Consider the following 23,814-nt stretch of genomic DNA (forward strand, 5'->3'; position numbering starts at 1 on the left):
ACTGAAGATGAAAATCCTCATAGTGTCATGAGCCCAATCCTGTTATCTGTGTGCACAAAATTATATATAAAATTCGAGTAATGCAAATGTAAGCTATAGTATTTTAACCTTGCTACAAGCAGACAATATATGACAAAGCAACATAATCTGCCTTAGAACATAAGCACAATATATAAATTATTGTTTGTTTATGCAATCGTAAGTGATTTGGGGTGGAGACTGTAATTTGTTGTAGTGGGAGGAGTGTTTGGGGACTGCAGGAAGTAGTTTGCAGTCACTCCCTAGGAAGAGGGAGGAGGGAGATGGTTTGGAGCTGGTACACCCGGAGAAGATCTCCTGGTTAAGCCAGGGTGGTCTCATTCCATACTTCCTCTCATTCCTATGCAGTGGGATAGTTTGCTGTTGTGCCCTTAATACTGTCTCCTTGAAAAACTGCCAACTCCCTGAGTTTGCTAAAGTCTGCCTTCTTGAAATCCATTATCTTCATTGTGCTGTTTTTTCTCCTACCATTTCTTAGAATTGGGAACTCTGTCATGATCATTTCATGATCACTTTCACCTAAGCTGCCTTCCACTTTCAAATTCTCAATGAGTTCCTTCCTATTTGTTAAAATCATATCTAGAACAGCCTCTCCCCTTTCTCCACATTCTGAAATAAAAAATTGTCTCCAATACACTTGTTGGATGATCTGTGCCCTGCTGTGTTATTTTCCCAACATATGGCTGGAGCATGGTCTACACTAACGAGGAAAGTTGATCTAAATTGCGCCAGTTACGTTACATAACTTAAGGTGACATAGCTTAGTTCGACTTACAGCGGTGTCTACTCTGTGCTACGTTGATGCTCTCCTATCAGCATAGCTTCCACCCCTCGGGGAGGTAGAGTATGGAAGTCACCAGGAGAATGCTCTCCCATCATATTATCGCGTCTTCACCAGACCCACTAAATCGACACCGCTGCATCAATCACAGTAGCGCCAATTTAGCTGGTGATGAATACAAGCCCTAGGCAGGGTGGCTTTGATTTAAACCACTAGTGAGGAAGACTCAATTTAATCATGGATTTGTACATAAAAGGGCATTCTTGTTGGTTGTTATAACCTCAATACATATTCTTCACAACTCAAAGATAGATGAGACCCAAACTGGGTCTCTTTTACGACCTGCTGCCATTATAGGTTTTCCCTTCTAGTGAGAGAATGGTATGGTAGATTTCAAATCAATGAAGGTGCAAAAGTCTAAGAGGCTAATTAATTAAGATGAGCAGTTATCAGCAGGAGAAAAAAAAAACTTCTGTAGTGATAATCAAGATGGCCCATTTCAGACGGTTTGACAAGAAGGTCTGAGGATACTTAATATGGGGAAATAGATTCAGTGTGTGTAATGGCTCAGCCATTCCCAGTCCCTATTCAAGCCTAAATTGATGGTATCTAGATTGCATATGTATTCAAGTTCAGCAGTTTCTCATTGGAGTCTTTTTGAAGCTTTTCTGTTGCAAGATTGCCACCTTTAAGTCTGTTACTGAGTGACCAGAGAGGTTGAAGTGTTCTCCGACTGGTTTTTGAATGTTATGATTCCTGATGTCAGATTTGTGTCCATTTATTCTTTTGCGTAGAGACTGTCCGGTTTGGCCAATGTACATGGCAGAGGGGCATTGCTTTGGCACGTGATGGCATATATCACATTGGTAGATGTGCAGGTGAATGAACCCTGGATGGCGTGGCTGATATGATTAGGTCCTATGATGATGTCACTTGAATAGATATGTGGACAGAGTTGGCATTGGGCTTTGTTGCAAGGATAGGTTCCTGGGTTAGTGTTTTTGTTCTGTGGTGTGTGGTTGCTGGTGAGTATTTGCTTCAGGTTGGGGGGCTGTCTGTAAGCGAGGACAGGTCTGTGTCTCAAGATCTGTGAGAGTGAGGGATCATCTTTCAGGATAGGTTGTAGATCTTTGATGATGTGCTGGAGAGGTTTTAGTTGGGGGCTGAAGGTGATGGCTAGTGGCGTTCTGTTATTTTCTTTGTTGGGCCTCCTGTAGTAGGTGACTTCTGGGTACTCTTCTGGCTTTGGCAATCTGTTTTTTCACTTCAGCAGGTGGGTATTGTAGTTTTAAGAATGCTTGATAGAGATCTTGTAGGTGCTTGTCTCTGAGGGATTGGAGCAAATGAGGTTGTATCTTAAAGCTTGGCTGTAGACAATGGATCATGTGGTGTGACCTGTATGGAAGCTGAAGACATGTAGGTAAGTATAGCGGTCAGTGGGTTTCCGGTATAGGGTGGTATTTGTGTGACCATCACTTATTAGCACTGTAGTGTCCCGGAAATGGACCACTTGTGTGGACTGGTCTAGGCTGAGGTTGATGGTGGGATGGAAATTGTTGAAATCATGGTGGAATTCCTCAAGAGCTTCTTTTTCATGGGTCCAGATGATGATGATGTCAGCAATGTAGCGCAAGTAGAGTAGGGGCGTTAGGGGATGAGAGCTATGGAAGTGTTGTTCTAAGTCAGCCATAAAAACGCTGGCATACAGTGGGGCCATGCGGGTACCCATAGCAGTGCCACTGACTTGAAGGTATATATTGTCCCCAAATGTGAAATAGCTGTGGGTGAGGACAAAGTCACAAAGTTCAGCCACCAGGTTTGCCATGACATTATTGGGTATACTGTTCCTGATAGCTTGTAGTCCATCTTTCTGTGGAATATTGGTGTAGAGGGCTTCTACATCCATAGTGGCCAGGATGGTGTTTTTTGGAATATCACTGATGGATTGTAGTTTCCTCAGGAAATCAGTGGTGTCAAGAAGATAGCTGGGAGTGCGGGTAGCGTATCATCAAAGATCTACAACCTATCCTGAAAGATGATCCCTCACTCTCACAGATCTTGGGACACAGACCTGTTCTCACTTCTATATGTTATTTATTTAAAAACATTTTTGCTGTTAACAAGCATGTTATCTCTGGAGACACAAATCCACAGTTTGAGAACTGCAAAACTAAGCATCTCTGATGGTATCTTCTAGATTTAAAACTGAGTCCCATTGGGTAGATAGAAATAGTAACTTAAATAATCTATTCAGAAGCCCCTGGAACCCCATAAGATTGGGTCCCTAATCCATGAACTATTGGAACTCATTTACAAAACGTTTCTTAAACGTTACATGAATATATTGTCTCATACTATAGAATTTGAATTTATAATCCCTATTCCATGATCTTTGAGCTTTAATGTATCTTAATTAAAACTATTTTATCAAAAAAATCCTATTTTATTTATTTATTTTTAAATCATTGATTTTTATCCACCCTGGCCCTAGGTAGTTGAAGTCCCCCATCACTACTAAGTCCTGTGTTTTGGATTATTTTGTTATTTGTTGGGGGAAAAAGCCTCATCTGCCACTTCTTCCTGGCTAAGTGGCCTATAGTAGACCTCTACCATGATATCACCCTTGTTTGTTACCCATTTTATCCTTACCCACAGACTTTTAACAAGTGTGTCTCCTATTTCCATCTCAAACTCAGTCCAAGTGTATGCATCTTTGATAGCGAAGGCAACACCTTCTCCCTTTTTTCCCTGCCTGTCCTTTCTGAGCAAGCTGTACCCTTCTATACCAATATTCCAAGTCGTGTATTACCTGTGATGCCAACTATGTCATAGTTGTGTTTAACAACTGGCATTTCTAGTTCTTCCTGCTTATTCCCCATACTTCTCACAATAGTATACAGACATCTAAGATACCAATTTCAGTTCCCTTCTATTTTCTCCCTTATCTCTGCTATAACGGCCCATGTTCCCCCCAGATTCTGACCCTTCTCCCAGGTCTCCATGTTTTTGACTTACCTGTGGGCTTTTGTCTCCTGCCCCCATCAAACCTAATATAAAGCCCCCCTCACTAGGTGAGCCAGTCTGTATCCAAAAATGCTCTTTTCCGTCCTCAGTAGGTGGACCCCATCTCTGCTCAGCAGTTCTTCTCAAAACAACATCTCATGGTCAAGAAAGCCAAAGCCCTCTTGACAACACCATCCTCACAGCCAGGCATACACCTCCAGGATGCATCTGTCTCTGCCTGGGCCCCTACCCTTCACCGGAACCATCAAAGATACCACCACCTGCACCCCATGGAGTAAGAAAGCTCATTACAAGACATGGGCACCCAACTAGAGTCTTGAATCAACCCATGGAAGGATAATATGCTGCAGTTGGACCTGTCTATACATGAAAAGTTTTTTTACTTCTAGGTGGACTTGCTGGTTCTTCATAAGTGGTATTTTTACACATTATGCAGATCAAGCTCCTGTGGTTTTAGTCTGCAGCTCCCCTAGTGCCAGGATGAGGTACCTAAAGATGCATATAGACACCTGTGCCAGAGGCCCATTGGTGCCAGCTGGAAAAAGGTTTATTGTCCTTTACAAGCACATCCTGTGTCAGACCTGACAAACTCACTATACCTAATATAGTACCACTTTCACAGTATTTCTTCATGAAGGGTAGCATGTGAGGTCTCAACTGAAAGCTTGTAATTTAGCAATACTCATAATCATTGCAAGTTGTGTGTACGGGTAGTATTTAAGGAATAATATAACTATATTGAAATCTATTCCTTTTGGCCTTGAAGTAAAAGTTGAGAGTCCCTGGTGACTATGTCTGAGTGATGGTCCATTCGAGCGGGAGGTTGTTTTTCCCCCTACTTGGTTAGCCAGTAAGGTAATGCCCTATCTCTACCATTCCCCTATGCCAGAACCATCAGTGGAAAACAATCAGACGACTGCAAACAGTGAAAACCACTTGGAAATAAAAAGGAACATTATAGGAAACATGAGATCATCCTATCTATGAATAAAGCCAAAAGACTGATTCACTATATATCACAGGATGGAGAAAGACACTCTGCATCCATTCATTGAGGAGACATCTTGTTGAGCAGGGGTGTTTCATGAAATATTAGATCCTGGTCCTTGGGAAGCCACCCAGCTCTGTGCCAGACTGCACTTTGACAGGGGGAGAGGAGATAGAACCCTACTTTATTAGCTAGGAAAGGTAACAATTAAGTGTAGGTTTAGTTCACATTTTAGGATTTTATTTTATATTGTAACCATTTGTTTCCATTCTTGTTTCTACTGGAAGTATTTTTTCCACACAACACACAGACAACCTGTGGAACTCCTTGCCAGAGGATGTTGTGAAGGCCAAGACTATAACAGGGTTCAAAACAGAACTAGGTAAGTTCAGAAAGGCTAGGTCCATCAATGGCTATTAGCCAGGATGGGTAGGGATGGTGTCCCTGGCTTCTGTTTGCCAGAAGCTGAGAATGGGCCACAGAGGATGGCTCACTAGATGATTACCTGTTCTGTTCATTCCCTCTAGCGCACTTGGCATTGGCCACTGTTGGAAGACAGGATACTGGGCTAGATGGACTTTGGTCTGACTCAGTATGGCTGTTCATATGTTCTTTCTTAAATAATTTTTGTTTTATAAGTGCACTGTGTTATACAGGAGTAGTGCAGAACCTAAGGTAAAACTGGGGTACACTTTCTTTGGGAACAGAGGATCCAGAATTTATGTAAGTAGCCAGTGTCAGGGGCTGGATATCTCTTGGGAATACTTCAAGGGCACTTATGTGCACCTCTTTTTAACCTGCAAGGCAAAGACAGAGCTGTGTAATCAGGAGGAGAGTGAGAGTTACTGATAGCTCCCTGACACCTAGCTACCACAGGCAAGACTCCCTCATGCTGGAGATAACCCACCCCTGTGAGTCACTTTATCTGAGAACTGGAGACTAGTGTACTCTCACACTGTACTTTTAAAGCTGTTCTACTTTGTATAAACTCAAATATTCATTGGGCCAGAAAGAATGACTATAGGCAGGTGTTTAAGGCACTCACTTGGGGAGGTAAGAGATGTGGATTCAAATTCTTAAGTCAAGCAGAGAGATTTGAATCTATACTTTCTACCTCCCTAATCCACTAGGCTACAGTCACACTCTCTCTCTCTTTGGGCCAGCGAATACTAATAATCTAGCTGGGAACCTCCCAAGAAATCCAGGAGACCTAACAGAGAAATAAGGAGGAGTGACTGCAGCAGGGGAATGTGTGAACCATATCCCATGACTCTGCAGACTGGCTGGTGCTGTGACAAACCCACCAACCTCAACATCAGCCCCGGCACCCTCCATAGAATCCCTTTTATGGATTCCTGCTTGCAAAGACTCTCTGCCGTCACCTGTAGAAATCTGTGTTCCTCAAGGTTGAGCTGTCTCCTCATCTGATTCTGTAGCCACTGGAGGACATGTTCCCCTCCTCTCCTCCCCACCCCATTACTCTCTGCAACTGTCATTTCCTAGCCTGCAAATGCTTGACTTTGCAACCTTAGTGTTTCAAATGTAATTTTTCCTAGCAGCATCAATTGCAGGGAAGGTCCTGCTTGGCCCCTGCAGCCCTGAGCTGGAGCATGCTCAGCACAAATGGAATCTTTGGAAGAACTGTGAAGCCAAAACAACAAGTCTGACTATCTGTGTATTGAGATCTTTCAAAGGCTTATAACTTGGGCAAGTGTTCACAGGGACAGCAACAGGAACAAGAGACCCAGGTTACATTTCAAGTCCCTGCTCCAAATCTCATTAGCCCTAGAGCTTCTCAACAAAATGGGTGTAAAAAAATTGAACCTGGGCAAAACACCACTTTTCCCTAATCTCATTCTTGGGATCGGTGGAACCATCTGTGTTAACTTTCAAACAAGAGTTCAGGCTGAGACAGGCACTAAAGGTCAGTGATGCTGCCCTCGGGCCAATGCACTAGTCCTCATGCGGCCCTCGGGGTCATTTGAGTTTGAGACCCCTGCACTAAAGCATGGAAAATTTCAACCTGAATGGTTGAAGTTTGGCAAAGTTATAAAAAACTTAAAACAGGGTTTTATAATGGGAAATCTTGTGGAACTTTAACTACAGGCATTGATACCTGTGCCATACAGAAGAAAATAATCAACTGTTAAGTGGAATATTACAATAAGTTCAGTTCCCCCTCCCCTCTGTCATGTATTAAGTCATACAAGAATGTTTCCTATTCTTTCCAAGTTCAGTTTTAGGGCATCCCAAGAGATGAGGTTCCAGCCACATGCATTGGAAGAGTGGGCCATAGCCTAATATACATCAGTAACTTTTCCTATTTTAATTCCATTACTCCTAGTTATGCCCTCCATGAACCACCCAAAATAGTTCTCCTCCAGACCTGTCATATTTTTGGACTGTTCAGTAGAAGGAGCCCCTCCAACCATGGGTCATTATTGCTTCTCTCCTCTAAATTGCCTTGACTCACGTATGACTCCAAACAGAACAGTATCCCACCTGTATACAGAAAGGGACTATTACCTTTACACTCTGCAGAGCTGAGAGGGATCTAAAATAGCGCAGTTTCCATTAATAGAGTTAGCAGCAGAGCAGGAAAGCAGCTTTTTCTATTGGGGGCCAGACCTGGCACGGGATGAGAAGTCAGGAGGCCAGCCACAAACAAAGCAAGCAGTTCAGATGCCATCCCTGTGTTGGGGTCCTGGTCTATATAATATTCTCAAGCTTTGAGACTTTTCCATTCAAAGAACTAAATTTTAAAATAGAAAGAAATAACTAGAAACATTTTTATAAGGAAAAAAATGCTTTAATAAAATGCCACTTTGTTTTAATTAAGTTACACACGCAGGTTAACCAGATTTTTCTGGACTTATTCTGAATTTTACAATTCTGACACCAACAACCTTAACTACTGAGGCTTGCATACAACATAGTAATTCTCTCATGCTACATCCCTGCCATTCCTCAGGGCTTGCTTTCTGCTTCCCATAAACTAAAACATCCTGTAAATATTGCACCTATTCTAGCTTATTGGTTACCAGGTGGAGATCTCCTTTTATAAATTTTCTTCATAGCATTGCCAAGAAACACGCTGGTGTCCTCAGTACAATCCATAACATCTTTAGCAGGGATGGGAGAGTTATAGCTCTTAGAGCAAGAGATTGCACATTACTCCATCAAACTATATGGGATGAACCCCTAACCTTTCGCATGAGGCTCTGAGAGCAGAGTAATGAGCTACAACGAAGTTTGAGTTTCAGGAACTGTTGTAAAATACATGGATTTTAGATGCATTACAAGACAGCTATAAGAATCTGACACATTTACCATGTAAAGCTTCATTTATTGATAAAAATAAATTAATCTAGGATATCTAACCTTATCTGAACTGCATTACAGCTGCAAAGAATTTCAGTGAGGAAAATGTAGTAAGGAATAAGAATAGTTTAAAACAACTCCTCAAACATCTTAAAGAGAAAGCTGCTAAATTTACCCATTTCAGCAGCAGAGGAAACCCTCTGCTATAAACAACTCATGCTTCCTTTCAGGTAGAAGGGCCACCAAATCTCAAAGTGGGAACAGTATCACCAGTTCACATTGTACAGCAAAGAAAAGTTCCTAATGAACAAGTTCCTTTAATCAGTCTTCTTGTCAGAAACTTCCATTGGTCCCTTTGCAGTGATTCCATTTGCGACCCCGTTGCTTTCAATCTGAAATTGGAAGTAAGAGATAGTACCATGAACCAATGTCAAAGAAAAACATTCACCACATTCAGAACCCTAGAGTTTAGTTGGGGAGGAAAGAATGAAGAGAGGAGTTCAGAACATCTGCCTCAGTTCTGAGAAATTTGCACTAACAGATGTATTGGAGCATAAGCATGTGCCAGCAATGCCCCTCTGCTATGTACATCAGCCAAACTGGACAGTCCATATGTAAAAGGATAAATGGACACAAATCAGACATTAGGAATGGCAATATACAAAAACCTGTAGGAGAACACTTCAACCTTCCTGGCCACACAACAACAGATGTAAAGATGGCCATCTTACAGCAAAAAAAATTCAGGACCAGACTTCAAAGAGAAACTGCTGAGCTTTGGTTCAGTTGCAAATTTGACACCATCAGCTCAGGATTAAACAAAGACTGTGAACGGCTAGCCGACTACAAAAGCAGTTTCTCCTCCCTTGGTGCTCACACCTCAACTGCTAGAAGAGGGTCTCACCCTCCCTGATTGAACTAACCTCGTTATCTCCAGACTGATTCTTGTCTGCATATTTATACCTGCTTCTGGAAATTTCCATTACATGTGTCTGACGAAGTGGGCATTCACCCATGAAAGCTTATGCTCCAATACATCCATTAGTCTTTAAGGTGCCACAAGACTCTTTGTTGCTTTTTATAGTTTCAGACTAACACGGCTACCCCTCTGACACTAAGACTGAAATTTAAAGAAGTTAGGTAAAGCCTTATATACAATTCTTACTTTTTAAAAGGCCAGAGGAAAAAAAGGTACATAGAAGAGCTTATGCCCATTTCTTTGGATATTAAAGTGTAATTATGGTTTAAAAAAAAGGTTACCATGTTATATTAAAAAAACCACCTGAAACATGTTTGTCAGTAAACACAATTGTTTTCTGGGACTGCAGAGTCAATACAAAAAACCTGCTTCTGTTCTGCTTAATGCATCAGATGAACTGTCATTTAGGATTTAATTTCTGAATTTTTTGTAGTGGAAAAGTAAGGAGTCAGAAAAGCTCTAAGCAGAACTATTAGATATAGCTGGGATAGAGCATGCCATTCTAGGATGATTCTGTTCTAAGAGGTTTCAGAGGTTGATTTGGGGCAATTGTTCTCCCTACTTAAGAAAACGGTACCTGGTTATACAGTCACAACCTTTTCCGTCATCTCTGAATTTCCTCCAAAACAATCCACCATGCCTTTGTGACTTCCAGGTTGGATTGTTATAGGGTGCTCTACTTGGGGATTCCTTGCTTAGCTACCTCCCCTCCCTCCTCTAACATGCTTTAAAATATATTGCTTACCTTATACATTCCAGAATCATCTGCTGGGCCTAGGTTTGTGGTTGAAGTCCCCAGAATAGCTCCAGTACTGTCTCCTTGGCCTTGCTTGGTGGCCAGTGTTCCCTGCACAGCTTTCCTAGGCCATATGCGCTTAATGAAAGGTGAAATTATAGGGTAGACATACGGCTCAAGGAATTTCTTATAGACCCAGAGCAGAACTGGAATGACGATACAAGGAATGCACACCATGGTTCTTTCCAATCCTCTGACAGAATCTGTTGATACAAGAGGCAATAAAATAGCATTGAAAACCAAGGGACTGACATTTTTAAGTCTTAAAAAAAAATTTTTACTTATAAAAAACTTTGCAATGGTTTAAGTTTAAGAAACTAGTTTAAGTCTGTAATTTACATCAACAGGTCTACTGCTTGCTTTTCATCCTTCCAACATCTTATACAACAGAAACAGTGGATCTGTTTCTATAATCCAGTGTTTGGGTTACAAACAATGCAGGAGGGGGAAAAATATCAGTCCTCAGCTAAATACTGTTTTCATTAAAACATTTAGAACTAGTGAAATTATTTAGAAATTCATGTTAGTTGTTAAAACATTTACCCAAATTTTGGGCCTGAACTATCTGAAATTGCCTTTGTGTTGTCCAATTCTGCTTTGCCTGAGGACCACAGCAAAACTCACATTGACTTCATTGGGAGCAGGAACATCCTCTTGGTAAAGCTGAACCACATACAGTATTTGAAGTATGTAACTTTAATAAGGACTTAAGAAAAAACTTCAGTCAAGATAATGAAGATCTTAAACTAGTCATCCTGTTCTGCCTCTTCATGTTGTATAAAGGGAACCTGAAAGTTTTCCTGCTTATTTCTTTACATTAGTCTCTTAGATAGCACCTGAATTTCTAAGAATGGAGATTTCTTGAAACAAGCAAATAAGAAAGTGAAGGCTGAGCAATGGAGAGGGGAAGGGATTTTAGTCAGTGTTAAATTCTCTGTATTCATAAAATCTATTTAACATTGTGGATAGAGGAAATCTTTGTTAAAACTTCAATCGATCCCAACTCTTCCATTAAGTTATGGAAGCAAACAATGTATGTCTTGAGACACCCCTTCTCCCCCAGTCTTCCAGCAAAGACCAGTACTGGCATGCGTGACCTGTCAACGGCCAGATGGTTTCCAAGGTCTGTATTCTTTTTACATAAGAGTGTGTTCATTTTGCAGCCACAAAGCTGGAATTGTTGAGTGAGAAGTTTTTATACAGAAAAGCAATAGTCACTGAATGACAGGCAGCCTTTCAGGGGTGACCCATCCCAAAGGATTTAAACCAGGCAACAAAAACTGGGACTCTTTTCCTGTTTATGACACACAGATTCCTGAAAGGATTTATTTCCAGGAGCTGGAGGGAAATGGTGAGCGCAAGACAAGGCCAGAGGCAACCCTGGGCATAGGGCAAGAAGGGCCGCCCGTCTTTCACTGCCTCCACCAAGCCCAAGGGCACACACGGGCGGGGGGGTGTCCAGGGCACCAGGAATGAGGGGGACGAGGAAAGCAGGCAGGGGAGGAGGGGATCAGTCCAGGGACAAGCGGGGGGGGGTCAATCAATGATGGGGGGCGTCGGGTGGCTGCGGGTTCGCCCTTCACCGGGGGAAGCCACCAGCTCCCCTCGGGGAACAGCTGCCCCCTACCCGCAGGAGCGGCGCGCGACGCCCGGCAGGAGGCGCGAGGAGGTGGATGGAACAGCCCCCCCCTTAAGAGCGGGGGGAGGGGAATTCCCTGACCGTAACGGACCCACCTGCCGGCTCCTCCTCCCGCAACGACCCCAACCGCCGCCAAGCACCAACGGCACCACCCGAGCTGTGACCGACGCCGCGCCGGAAGCCGCCTCTTCACTTCCGCCTTCCGGAGGGGATTGATGACGCGAGGGCCCAGCGCCAATGGGAAAAGGAGCATCGTTGGTCACGTGCCCAAAACTAAGGGGTGGGTGTTGACGCCAAGCGCCATGACACCAGAGGCAAAGCATGAGGAGGCAAAGGAGGGGAGCTGGCCACCCGTTCCGCTGAGCCGGGGGGAGTTGGCTCTTTCAAACAGGAGCCACCTACCCCTGAGTGTGCAAAGCTGGAGCAGTAGCTCACGGGCAGCACGTGCCAGGGTAGTTTGCTAACCCCATGAAATGATTTTAGTTGCATCACAAGACTTTTTTGGGGGGAGGGTCCATGTGCTCACCTTGAGCAGCAAAAATTTCTGCTTGAAGAGAACACAGGCATTACTAGATTAGCTGAAACCCCACAGAGCCAACACCGAGCTCGAAGGCCCTTTTCAGCCACATGTCTTAAAGCAGTGGTTCTCAAACTCCGCCCCCCCTCCCCGACCACTTGAAAATTGCTGAGGGTCTCAGCAGACCACTTAATAATCTTTCCAAACGTTTGTACCGTTAGCTAACTATTGTAAAGCACTTTGGATAAAGGCTCTCTATAAAAAACAAACTTTGTTTTGTTCTACAAATAAAAGCACACCACTGATATTTTAATATTAGTAGTCTTACCATTATAATGCAATGCACGTGCCCTCTCTCCCCCACCACTGCAGCCCCTGGGCTGGGAAGAAGTGGGGTCTCTCCCTGTCAGCCACAGCCCTGGAGCTAGGAAAAGTCGCCTTTTTCTCTAGCCACCACAGCCCTGCACATCGCAAATTCCCTCCACCCCCTAGTCTCACCCCAATGCCCCCTCCCACCTACCCCCTATTCCCCCCAAGACCACCACCTCACCTCACTTGTGCATCTTCTCCAGGGTCCAGGCACCTAAATTAATGGAGCCATGCCTGCACGGCTCCACTAATTAGGTGGGTGGCCCTTCAGTCTCTCTGTGCAGTCGCCCAGGCATGCACCTTAGAGGGAACTGTCTGAGGACCACTTGAACGGAGTGGTCCGTGGACCAGTTTAACCACCTCTATCTTAAAGCACTTTATAAAGGTGGTCAATATCATTAGCCCCATTATCAGTAGTGCTGTTCAATGCTTGGGAAATGGGAATAGGGTTACCACCCTTTCAAAATGCAAAAGTGCAGGAGCACTTCCTTCACTCACTCCAGGTCTTCCGCGGCACTGAAGGACCGGCCCCTGAAGACCCAGAGAGAGTGAAGGACTCTCCACCGAAGTCCCAGACCACCACCGCGTGAGTAAAAATTAAAAAGTTGTGCCCTGAAGAAGAGCGCCTAAGGTCCTCTTAGGCACGGGGCCGAATTTGGGGGAAATCGGCCTAAAGCTGGCCCTGCCCACCTGCCCTTGGTGGGGGATTAGGATGCCCAGGAACAGCCTGTAGCTCTGCCTGCTGCCCAGCGTCCAGGACATTGGCCAGGGGTGCACATGCCTGATACAGGCCCTGATGGTGTAAGCAGTATTACTGGCAAATACTTAGTGTTCATTTCCATAAGTTAAAGCAGAGATGGAAAACTTCTGTTCTAGGGGCTACATACAACCCACCAGATCGGTTTATTTGGCACACAGTTAATAGGGGATTTATTTTACTATGACATTTTTTATTCCTCAACTGTTCTTTTCCTGTGATAAACATTTTGCACATTAAAAAGTGGAAGACTATTTTTTAGGAGTGGCTGTGCATTTTAGTTTGACAGTAATTTTCATCTGCATGAATTTACCAAGTTAACCTCATTGCACACAACAAAGGGTCCAGCTATTTTTGATGTAGTTGAGGCGGTTGCAGATTTTTGAAAAGTTGTTGGCTGTTGTTACAGATGGAGAACCTGCTGTGAGTGAACTAAAGATCAGGTTTCAACATGTATCAAAGCAGTGGGGTTGTGTAGAAAAATTGCTGAACTCAGATCATGTCATGAATGGGGTTGTGAAAGTTACAAACTTGATTGGAAGTAGCAACAGATCACTGCATCATGACAGATTTGTAGGAAATGCTTTTTGAGAGATTATTTGCGCTTCGAAGAGGTAAGTGCCTTTCTGAAAAACACTGCAAGTTTTGATACCGAGTTCTTGGAAAAGCTGGAATATTCCATTTTTCTTTTTAATATGGCATTTTTTTATTGACACAACCCAACCTCTGAATTATTTGAATCTGCAATTGCAAGGCATGAACCAGACCTCACTGATCTCCTGGATAGTTTCAGAAGCAAAGTTGGACTTCTGAAAAGACTCACCTGTTGCATTTGGATTTTGCCCATTTTACCCACTTTTGCCCAGCATGGCACAAATGCAAATCAGGTTAGCAGGAACACTACTGATGTGGAAATGATGCTTAGTATCAACAAATTTTACAAGTTTTCAGCCTTACCTGATCCCTTTTAATGATCCACTTGCAGCTGTTGTCAATGACCAGCCTTCTGAACTGGAACAGTAACTGCAAGCTGATCTTTTCTTGGTTTCAGTTTTGGAAATTGCTTTGAGTCCTGTTTCCCAAATCTGAAAAACTGGTTGTTGAAACTGTTCTATGTTTGAAAGCACTTAATCAGTGAAAGTAACTTCTCTACGCTGAATCATCTGAAGTCAAAGAAAAGGAACTGACAGATGAAAACACGCTCCCATCTTAATGAGTTAGATGCACTAAATTGATATATACATTGAGGCTCACCCTCAAGTTTCACACTGTAAAATACTGTAACAATAAGCAGCAAAGAAAAAACATTTGCTATTTTCATTTATTAATCCCCTGCTCTTCTGCATACTGAAGGAGTTTAGTGAAAGACACATTTTTTCTTAATTTAAAGGTGGTGCTGTATTTATATTTAAGAAAACTTTGGTTTTACACTGAATAGTTAGCTGTATGCGAACATGCTACACTGTAAAACTTTTGAGTTATGCAATAAACTAAAAATAAATCAATACTGATTATATAGTCCACCAAAGGGTTTTAGTGGATTTTGTGGCCCTTTACTACCTTAAAGTTGCCTATCTCTGCTTTAAAATGAGGATTTCACCTTAAACACTGACTTGTAATTTTTATATTTTGTAGAAGAAATAGATCTAATAGCAATCAGTTCAATTTTGTTCACACATTTACTTCAGTACAACTCAGAATATCAGTTTGAGCACAGGGTTTTTAGATCAAATATATTCCTCAAACTTTGCTACACAAGAGATGGTGCTATTTAGAGTAATTTGCTTGTTAACCTGCAGAGTTAATCTACTCAGAGAAGATGCAAATACACCAGGGACAAGAGTGATCAGGGAACTGGAAGCCTTTCAACTATTATCACCTCAAATCCAGCCCTGGTCAATGGTGACCAACATAACTAATGAGAACTGTTTAGCAGCCTAGGTGAAATGAATGGCTGGACTCAGTCCATGCTCACAATGGGACAGCTACCCACACAGAAAACCATCATAATGTACCTATGTGCTCCCCAGATGCCAAGGATCAAATGGGCATCAGTCACCTCCTAAAAGCAGTCTTCCCGCAGAGCAGGATTGAAAAACTGATGGGACAAACTGTTGATAAACGGAAGATTAAAATCTACTGTAATGTATAGCCATCTTTCAGCAATAAATTCAGTATCTGCTAAACTAATTTCCTGCCTCACCTAAGACAACTACAAGTTATTCAATCCAATGTTATCTATCTACTGTTCTCATTTATGAAAGCTAAAATAATATTGTTTCCAAAGTGATGTAGAACAGGCATAGCTCTGGACATTGCACAACTTTCAAAGATAAGTTCATTAAAAAGCAGTCAAAACACTTGTGTAAAAAGTTTCAGTAAAATCAACTGGGGTAGTGTAAACTTTTGTGATGTGTCTTCTCATGGAGGCCATATCTGATAATCCAAACAGAATTTTCAAATCCTGGAGATAATTTACAAATAACTGCTTAGGAAAGAGTAGGGAAAGAAGCACACTTTTAAAGATTTGAAGAATCTTAAATAGTAACATGCAAATATTGAAATAGGGCCAAAAAAACCCAGTTAAATATTACAAATAAGTTATGCTCAACAAAGCAAAAACTCTGGAAAAGTTAATTACTCAAGAAAAGAAGCACACATGATAATATCCGTTTTCTTTTTTATTTATGTACATCTGTTATGTCAGATTTACTCCCGAGCCATAAGTTTTTGCTTCTTCAGCTTCTTTTGAGAGATCTGAAAAATAAAAAGGAAAGAATGAAAATCTGCATCTACCAAGAAGATTATACCACCACTCTATATGTGACCTATCTGTCCTCATCCTCAAAGAAAACCTGCGAAACACTTTCAAAAGATAAGCGTGGGAGCTTAAATCTTTAACTTTGCTAGACACTAAAAATCATGGTCTCAATAAATACACTGAATTTATGGTTTATTACAAATCTCTTCCCGCCCCCACCCCTTTTTTGTCCTATAACTACAGGGGTATTTTAATAGACCACTTCACCTTGAGTCATCCCTTAGAATATGTGCTAACTACTTAAGCGGTTCTCAAACTGTGACTCCAGACCCCAAAGCGGGTCACAACCCCATTTTAATGGGGTCGCCAGGGTTCGCATTAGACTTCCTGGGGCCAAGGGCTCAGGTTACAGGCCCCTGCCTAGAGTGCAGCTCTTGGGCTTTGGCCCCTCTCCCCAACCTGGGGTGGCAGGTCTCAGGCAGGCTCAGGCTTCGGTCCCCTCTCCTGGAGTTGTGTAGTATTTTGTTGTCAGAAGGGGGTCGCAGTGCAGTGAAGTTTGAGAACCCCTATCCTAAACGGTTCGATCTTCTATTTAGCTGTGACACTCTTAGTACCTTTCCCACACCTGAAGAAGAGCTCCAGGCTTGAAAGCTTGTCTCTCTCAACAGAAGTTAGACCAATAAAAGGTATTATTACCTCACCCACCTTGTCTAATATCTGGGGATCAACACAGCCTACAATTAGGCCACTGTCATTCTCAGTTTCACATAAGAGAGTTTGGAAACCTTAGAAATGGGACTGCCCTAAGTGTGTACTATTTCACCAGTTTTCCTCTTAGTGTGGCTATTTTAATAGCCCATTTTAATATAATGGAACAACTCTTTATACCTTGACGTTATCATGTGAATTTTTCTTCAGGAACAATTACCGTATATACTCATTCATAAGCCGAATATTTTTGGTAAAAAAGTGACACCTCAAAGAGCGGAGGTCAGCTTATAAACGGGTCTACACCAAAATTTGATAATTTTAAACTCTATGGAATCATTGAATTGAATATCTAATACATAGTCATTTTGTTTACCTAGAGCGTCTGCAGGCCTGGAACCCCTCAGCTCCCTGTGGCCATGGTTCGCTGTTCCCAGGCAATGGGAGCTGCGGGAAGTAGCACCACATGGGGGGCTCCATGCCTGGGAACGCTCCAGGTAAATAAAACGTCCCAACCCGCCAGTGGCTTACCCTGACAGGCCGTGAGCCAAAGTTTTCCAACCCCTGAAATATAAGGTCGGCTTATGAAAGGGTCATACAGTTTTTAACTATCCATTTGGGGTGGTGGTGGGGGGGGTGTCGGCTTATAAACCAATGGGCTAATGAATGAGAATATACAGTATAAGTATCATTTTTGAATCAGGGACTGGAAAGCATACAAATGAAAGCCATCCCTTTCAGTGAAGTTATTTATAGAGCATCCTTTCATATTCTGAACACTACATTTAAATTATAACACTCTTAAGGTTGCTTAGAATGCATTTTTTTCCATGGTTATTTCCAAAGGTGTCTTAAGCTAATCATAATAGCAACAATTTTATCTGAAAAATGCAAGTTAAAGACACACTGACAAATGAACAAGTCTGTAATACACAAGTTCAGAGCAAAACCACTCAATAATACCACTACTAAACTTTTCTTACCTTCTTCTTCTGAGCAACTTCCTCTTCTGGCTTTGGAACAATCTGCTCCTTCTCAGTGAGGATCATCTCAATATGACAGGGGGAGCTCATGTAGGGGTTGATACGACCATGAGCTCTGTAGGTACGCCTGCGCATTTTGGGGGCCTTGTTGACCTGGATGTGCTCAATTACCAGAGAATCCACATCAAGACCCTGAAAAAATGCAACAGAAACTTGTAAGATTTAGTCTAGGTTTATTTTCCTCTATGAACAAAACATTTTTTGTTTGTACCAAAAATGGCAGAACATGAAAACTGGAAAGTTATCACATGGGAACATATGCTAGTTTATCATGGCAAATCTCACAAAAGCACACAGCATTTTTACGCATTTATAAAGTTGAAGAGTCAACTAATAGCCCAGGAAGCCTAAAAATTTCAGACTGCCTTTTACAAAAAATATTCAAAATCATTATGATGGCTCAGAAATGAAGTTTGTTTCATTGTTATTCGAAAGGTGTCCTAAGATAGTCATCACTGCCACCACAGATCACTACAATTTAGTGTTACAACATCATAAACAAAATGCAAGTTTTCCATGCGTAACCCGCCCCCCCAAAAAGCCATGGACCTAACTGTGGATCTTAGACTCATTTTTGACACACGTATTCATTCTTTATGTAGTCAAGTTGATAATTTAGTGTATGAACTAGGTATAATTTATAAGACTTCCCACCATGTTTTGTGCTCCAAAGATGTGCATAAATTTAAATATTTTAAGAGATATGATGCCAAACCAAAATCCCAGATCCAGATCTCAGTAGACAACTCAAAGCTCTCCAGGCTCCCCGACCTTTCAGATTTTTTAACCACCATTTAGGAGTATTTGGATCCAAGGTTTTGAGCTGCTTTAAATCAGTGGTACCCAAACCTTATCAATAATGGAATGTGTCCACGTCTCCCCCCACGCTGCCCCAAGCCAGGGGCAGAGCTGCAGCCAGGAGCTGGGGCCAGCGGCCAAGATGCAGCCAAGCCACACTCCCCAACCCCCCCCCCACCAAGGGGCTGGTCCAGGTCCCACTGCCCCCCCCCCCCCGCCACATTCCTCCAAACCACATGCCCCACAGTTTGGGGACCACTGAGTTAAACTGTACATGTCAATTTGCATTTTTAACGTACCTTGAGTTCAGCATTACTCTCAGCATTTTTGAGCATGTGCAGTAGGAACTCTGCACTCTTTTTAGGCCAACGTCCCTGTGTCCAGCCCCACTGCTTGGCCTGGAACGTTTAAGAGTTTAGTTTTAATTTTACTCAAAACAAAAACAATCACCTTTCTTTTACAAAGGTTGCTCAGAATATACATTTCTTTTCATGGTTAATCCAAAGGTGTCCTAAGAAAGTCATCATAGCAACCACAAATGCACATGACTCTACAAGCAATTCTTACCCAAAAATATAGAATGAAATCCCTTTTTGCTTTTTTAGATAATACACCAAAATGACTGAACCTTCTTTCCAAATGCAACTAGCCCACCACAAACTCTCCATTCCCCTTTAACAGTGTTCAGGATCAACCAAAATACATCTGTCTTCTCATTTTACATACATCCCCAAGTTGGCTTTGTGGGCTTGTTTTTTGTTTTGTTTTTAAAAGATATGAGTGCTATAATGTCACCCTCCCCAATGCATGTCTGAACACATCAGTTCTGACTTACAGTATCGCTAATGACTGCTGCCCTGGACCTTCTAAGCAAAGGCTGCCAACTATATTAAGTTATATGGAGGCTTACATTCATTAGAATAAACTGGGCTCGTACTTATTTTTTGCTTATGATCTAAATCAGGGGTGGGCAAACTATGGCCCGAGGGCTGCATCCGGCCCTCGAGTTCCTGCCGGGGAGCGGGGTCAGTGGCTTGCCCCACTCTGCATGGCTCCCAGAAGCAGCGGCATGTCCCCCTCTGGCTCCCACATGTAGGGGGCAGCCAGTGGGCTCTGCACACTGTCTCCACCCCAAGTGCTTCCCCCGCAGCTCCCATTGGCCAGGAACCACATAGGAGCTGGACAAGGGGAGATGCTGCTGCTTCTGGAAGCTGTCTGAGGTAAGCACCACCCAGAGCCTGCACCCCAACCCCCTCCCACACCCCAACCCCCTGCCCAGCCCTGTTCCCTCTCCTGCCCTCCAAACCCCTTGGTCCCAGACTGGAGCATCCTCCTGCACCCTGAACTCATTTCTGGCCTCAGCCCAGAGCCTGAAACCCCCAGCCGGAGCCCTCATCCCCTCACACAGCACAACCCCTAATTTTGTGAGCATTCATGGCCCGCCATACAATTCCATACCCAGATGTGGCCCTCAGTCCAAAAAGTTCACCCACCCCTGATCTAAATAAACCATTTTTTGCTTGTCATCAGTGGTGGGATACACACAATGCAACCTAGCCCCCTTCTACCATGAGAATCAATTATTCAAAGAGTCTTTCCAAATTTCAATCTCAACTCTTACCTGAGCGCATCTGCCAACTCCACCATTGTAACGACGGAAGGGAACACACTGCTTTTTTAGGGTCACATCCTTTAAGTATTTAGTGGCTTTCCGGATATGCATGCCCTTGATAGCTTGAGCGGTCTCACGAGTGTTCTAGCAACAAAACAAAGCATTGTACATTCATGGATAGGTTTCTCTAAGTTCTTTTTTTACTGACAATTTAAATATTCTTCTATTTAGGCACAACTTAGGCCACCCTCATTATAACAATTTATTTAAAAATAGAAATAATATTTCTCTTGCTTCTCAGCAGAGAAAGGAAAATAGCTGATTAGTTCTAATTTTATGTTTTGTTGCTTAATTTGTGACTGCAGAGCTTACTGAATGCAAAGAAAGATTATTTTTTTATTTAGTTCTGAATTCAATGAGGTTAGCAGACATTATCTGTCTGGTAGTGAATTCCATAATCATGGACTGACTTGGAATGTTGTGCTTCCTGCACCCATAAGCCCCATCCACTCGCCACTTCAATTGACAGTTTTGTGGTTCTCGTATAATCTACCTGCTCCTTGAGGTCACGGGGGGACCAGATCTTTCAAGTAGCAGTAACCAAACCCTTGACTATACTTCCTATTAATTACCTCACTACTGATATCTGGACATTTGCCAAAATCAAGGGCATAAAAAATTACAAATATTCAGCTACTTCAGACACAAAATATTGACATAATACACTCTTGTATTATGGTGGGGATTGGGCTAATTTAATACTATTTCATCCACTACTTCAGAACCAAATAGCCAGTAAAGGCTATTCTCAGAACTGTACCAAAAACAAGAAAAATCAAGGAAACAAAAAAAGGGTCATTATTAATTTCAAAGCCATATAAGAAAACTGAAAGGAGGGAGATGAAATTAATAGCTATCAAATGAAGGAAGATGCATGATAGATTAAATTTAACCTCTGAAAAAGTAGCTGCTCAGAACTCCATTTTCTTTTCATGATTAATCCAAAGGTGTCCTAAGAAAGTCATCACTGCAGCCACACAACACTGTTTGTCCAACAATAAAGGATGCACCCTTTCATATGTAGGCAGATATTACACAGCAATTCAAATATTTTTCTTTGATGGTCAGTATGACATGGTAAGATTGGCATAATGGTCTTTACTAACAGTCAAAAATAATTTAATGAAATTTAACAGAACTCCTCAGACATCTCTATCCCTAAGCATACAAACAGCAAAGCATTAAAACCAACATGTTTGAACACTTTTCCATTGGCTGAAAAAAAAAATAGGACTAGATGAAACACTGGTCTGATCTGATATATATCAATTCCTATGTTCCCCTTATAAGCAGCTACTTTTCCCACTGTGTTGTATAATCTGTTAGGCAGCAAACTCCTTGGGACACAGAGTGTCTTGTTTCTATATTTATGAACACAACCACTACAAATAGATTTAATAGATTCCAAGGCCAAAAGGGACCATTGTTTTACACAGTAAAACTACCCATGTGCTAACACTACTTTATACTACTGTACTTGTACAAGTAGCAACTTTAATGAATTCATGAAATACAAAGGGAGAAAGCATTTTCTTCTAAAATTGTTTTTTCTATTCCTTATAGTCTCAAAAAAAAATAATTCCAAACATACACTCTGCTTACCTTGAAGTGGACTCGAAGGTTAGAACCCCTTGACTTGCATGCTATGGAAACAAAAAGCAACATTTTGAAAATACAGAACCTGATTGATTCCTGAAAAGTGCAACCAATACTTGAAAAACCACTTACATTTGGTGGGATTCTCTGGATCAAGTGAGTAGCGGACCATTTTCAGAGCTTAACTGTGGAAAACAGTAATGAAGAGTTAGATTTCAAAGTTCTCTCACATGTATGTCCAATACACTGTTATTTCTTAGTTTGGCTGAGATAGCAGAGAGAAGCAGCTGCTCAGAAATCACTTTTATTTTCATGATTAATCCAAAGGTGTCCTAAGAAAGTCATCACTGCAGCCACAACCTTCTCATGAAAGCTGTTTTTAAGAACAGTTCCTGTACCGTTTAGCAGAGGGTAAACACAACTATACATATGACCTGAAAACCTACTCCTTTCACAAACCGTTCACATTGTGTGTGGCCTGTTGCAACACAACAGTAAAACATCCTTAATCTATCAGGACGTCTGGAAGATCACACATACAGGGGACTCATGAATATATGAATGAATATATATATATATAAAATCATTCTTTGGATTGCCATACTGAAAAAATCGTTAAATAAACCACATATACATACATGCACCCACAGAGAGAACTTATTATTATAAATCTTGTTACCGAAAACATCTTAGTCTCAGTTTCAGACAGAAATCTACCCATTGCCTTTACATGTTAGCTCCAGGGCATAAGGCACCGGTGCTCAGATACTACAGCAATGAGCGCGGGCAGAAGAACGAGCATGCAAATAGGCCAGGCAGCGAGTCCTTTCGGCATGTAACAGCCTCTCTTCCCCGCTCAACCCATCGGTAACTAGGGCTCTTACCCACATTCTAGTGGGAGAGGCAGGGGCAGCGATTAGCGAGCCACGTACAGAACGCGCCTCCCGCTGCAGTGAACCAGCCCAGCCCCCCAAACCCCCCTCCCGCTGCAGTGAGCCAGCCCAGCCCCCCCCCGTCCGAGCCCCTCACCGCGGCGTCTGGCCCCGACATACGGACTCTGTCGCCCCGCGTCCCCCAACAACTCGAGGCCGCGCGCCCCCTCCCCAGCGCCTCACCCGAGCTGACACATCCGGGTCATTCGGAGCCTCCATGCAGGGGCACTCAGAGTCCGCCATTTTGCTCCCCCTCCCCCGTCCTCCCTGTGGCGGCCCCCGGGCACGGAAATATCGGTGCCAACAGGCGGCTGAGCCCGTCCCCTCGCCGCCCGGTGCCGGCTCCGGGACTCCCAGGGCAGGATGGCGCCGAGGGGCGACGGATTGAAGCCGCAGCCGGGCGCAGCAGCCATAACAGACTCACCTCAGGGGCCGCCCGCACCGGGGAAGAGAAAGAACAAGGGCTGCTGGGAGATTTCGTGAACCTCGAAGTCTCGCGAGAGTCTAGGAGCTGGGATGGGATTTTAGTTAGGGAGAGCTGTGGTGGTGCTGAGCTGGGCGATAGACGAGAAGAGCAGTAAGGGACCGTCTGCAAATAACATGTATTTGGGTAATTCAAAGTGTGCTGCAAAAGATTAAAACTAGAGGAGTTGGGGTTTTTCCCAGTATTGAGACTTCCAGCTTCTAAGAAAATGACAAAACTGTCAATTGTGTGAATTCAAACATAATTAATATACATTTATGTAAAAAGCAACGTATGTAAAAAACGTCGTCAGACATTTGACGAAGTGGGTATTCACCCACGAAAGCTTATGCTCCAATACTTCTGTTGGTCTATAAGGTACCACAGGATTCTTTGTCAATCCTATTCAATTTATTCATAAATGATCTGGAGAAAGGGGTAAATAGTGAGGTGGCAAAGTTTGCAGATGATACTAAACTACTCAAGATAGTTAAGACCAAAGCAGATTGTGAAGAATTTCAAAAAGATCTCACAAAACTAAGTGATTGGGCAACAAAATGGCAAATGAAATTTAATGTGGATAAATGTAAAGTAATGCACATTGGAAAAAATAACCCCAACTATACATACA

The 23,814-nt window shown here is 42.6% G+C and overlaps 2 protein-coding genes and 5 non-coding genes across 10 annotated transcripts; all 7 read right to left on the reverse strand.

Moving 5' to 3' along the window:
• Positions 1 to 7,619: 7,619 nt before the first annotated feature.
• Positions 7,620 to 11,795, reverse strand: C6H18orf32 (chromosome 6 C18orf32 homolog). Of its 4 annotated transcripts, none has more exons than XM_045021419.1 (3): positions 11,663 to 11,795; positions 9,878 to 10,131; positions 7,620 to 8,545 (listed from the first exon to the last, which is right to left on the reverse strand). In XM_045021419.1, the coding sequence occupies exons 2-3, from the start codon at positions 10,103 to 10,105 to the stop codon at positions 8,471 to 8,473; spliced, it is 303 nt and encodes a 100-aa protein (XP_044877354.1). In that variant the 5' UTR covers positions 10,106 to 10,131; positions 11,663 to 11,795; the 3' UTR covers positions 7,620 to 8,470. The 4 variants fall into 4 exon arrangements, with proteins under 4 accessions (XP_044877354.1, XP_044877358.1, XP_044877356.1 ...); XM_045021423.1 differs by lacking the exon at positions 11,663 to 11,795 and adding an exon at positions 11,556 to 11,591; XM_045021421.1 differs by lacking the exon at positions 11,663 to 11,795 and adding an exon at positions 10,553 to 11,438.
• Positions 11,796 to 15,873: 4,078 nt separating this feature from the next.
• Positions 15,874 to 23,206, reverse strand: RPL17 (ribosomal protein L17). Its single transcript, XM_045021418.1, has 7 exons — positions 23,145 to 23,206; positions 21,921 to 21,973; positions 21,795 to 21,835; positions 20,142 to 20,276; positions 18,820 to 18,918; positions 17,663 to 17,854; positions 15,874 to 15,967 (listed from the first exon to the last, which is right to left on the reverse strand). Exons 2-7 carry the CDS (start codon positions 21,958 to 21,960, stop codon positions 15,920 to 15,922), a joined length of 555 nt encoding a protein of 184 aa, XP_044877353.1. The 5' UTR covers positions 21,961 to 21,973; positions 23,145 to 23,206; the 3' UTR covers positions 15,874 to 15,919.
• On the reverse strand, positions 17,486 to 17,551 carry LOC123373461. The gene has a single exon (XR_006580742.1). It is a non-coding gene; the product is annotated as a small nucleolar RNA SNORD58 (small nucleolar RNA).
• On the reverse strand, positions 18,118 to 18,183 carry LOC123373460. The gene has a single exon (XR_006580741.1). It is a non-coding gene; the product is annotated as a small nucleolar RNA SNORD58 (small nucleolar RNA).
• On the reverse strand, positions 18,986 to 19,052 carry LOC123373457. Its single transcript, XR_006580738.1, has one exon. It is a non-coding gene; the product is annotated as a small nucleolar RNA SNORD58 (small nucleolar RNA).
• LOC123373459 lies at positions 21,099 to 21,165 on the reverse strand. The gene has a single exon (XR_006580740.1). It is a non-coding gene; the product is annotated as a small nucleolar RNA SNORD58 (small nucleolar RNA).
• LOC123373458 lies at positions 22,075 to 22,141 on the reverse strand. The gene has a single exon (XR_006580739.1). It is a non-coding gene; the product is annotated as a small nucleolar RNA SNORD58 (small nucleolar RNA).
• Positions 23,207 to 23,814: the final 608 nt, after the last annotated feature.

The sequence above is a fragment of the Mauremys mutica genome, chromosome 6, assembly GCF_020497125.1.
Source record: "Mauremys mutica isolate MM-2020 ecotype Southern chromosome 6, ASM2049712v1, whole genome shotgun sequence".
Lineage (NCBI taxonomy): Eukaryota > Metazoa > Chordata > Testudines > Geoemydidae > Mauremys > Mauremys mutica.

What these genes read in the sequence shown, in the direction of transcription:
- RPL17 (XM_045021418.1), bottom strand. Translation starts at nt 21,960, where the DNA reads ATGGTCCGCTACTCACTTGATCCAGAGAATCCCACCAAAT. An exon ending in TCCAGAGAATCCCACCAAAT is followed by an intron (nt 21,836 to 21,920) that starts GTAAGTGGTTTT and finishes TTGTTTCCATAG; the next exon opens with CATGCAAGTCAAGGGGTTCT. An exon ending in AAGTTGCTCAGAAGAAGAAG is followed by an intron (nt 15,968 to 17,662) that starts GTAAGAAAAGTT and finishes TTTATTTTTCAG; the next exon opens with ATCTCTCAAAAGAAGCTGAA.
- C6H18orf32 (XM_045021419.1), bottom strand. Translation starts at nt 10,105, where the DNA reads ATGGTGTGCATTCCTTGTATCGTCATTCCAGTTCTGCTCTGGGTCTAT. An exon ending in ATGATTCTGGAATGTATAAG is followed by an intron (nt 8,546 to 9,877) that starts GTAAGCAATATA and finishes TTCCAATTTCAG; the next exon opens with ATTGAAAGCAACGGGGTCGC.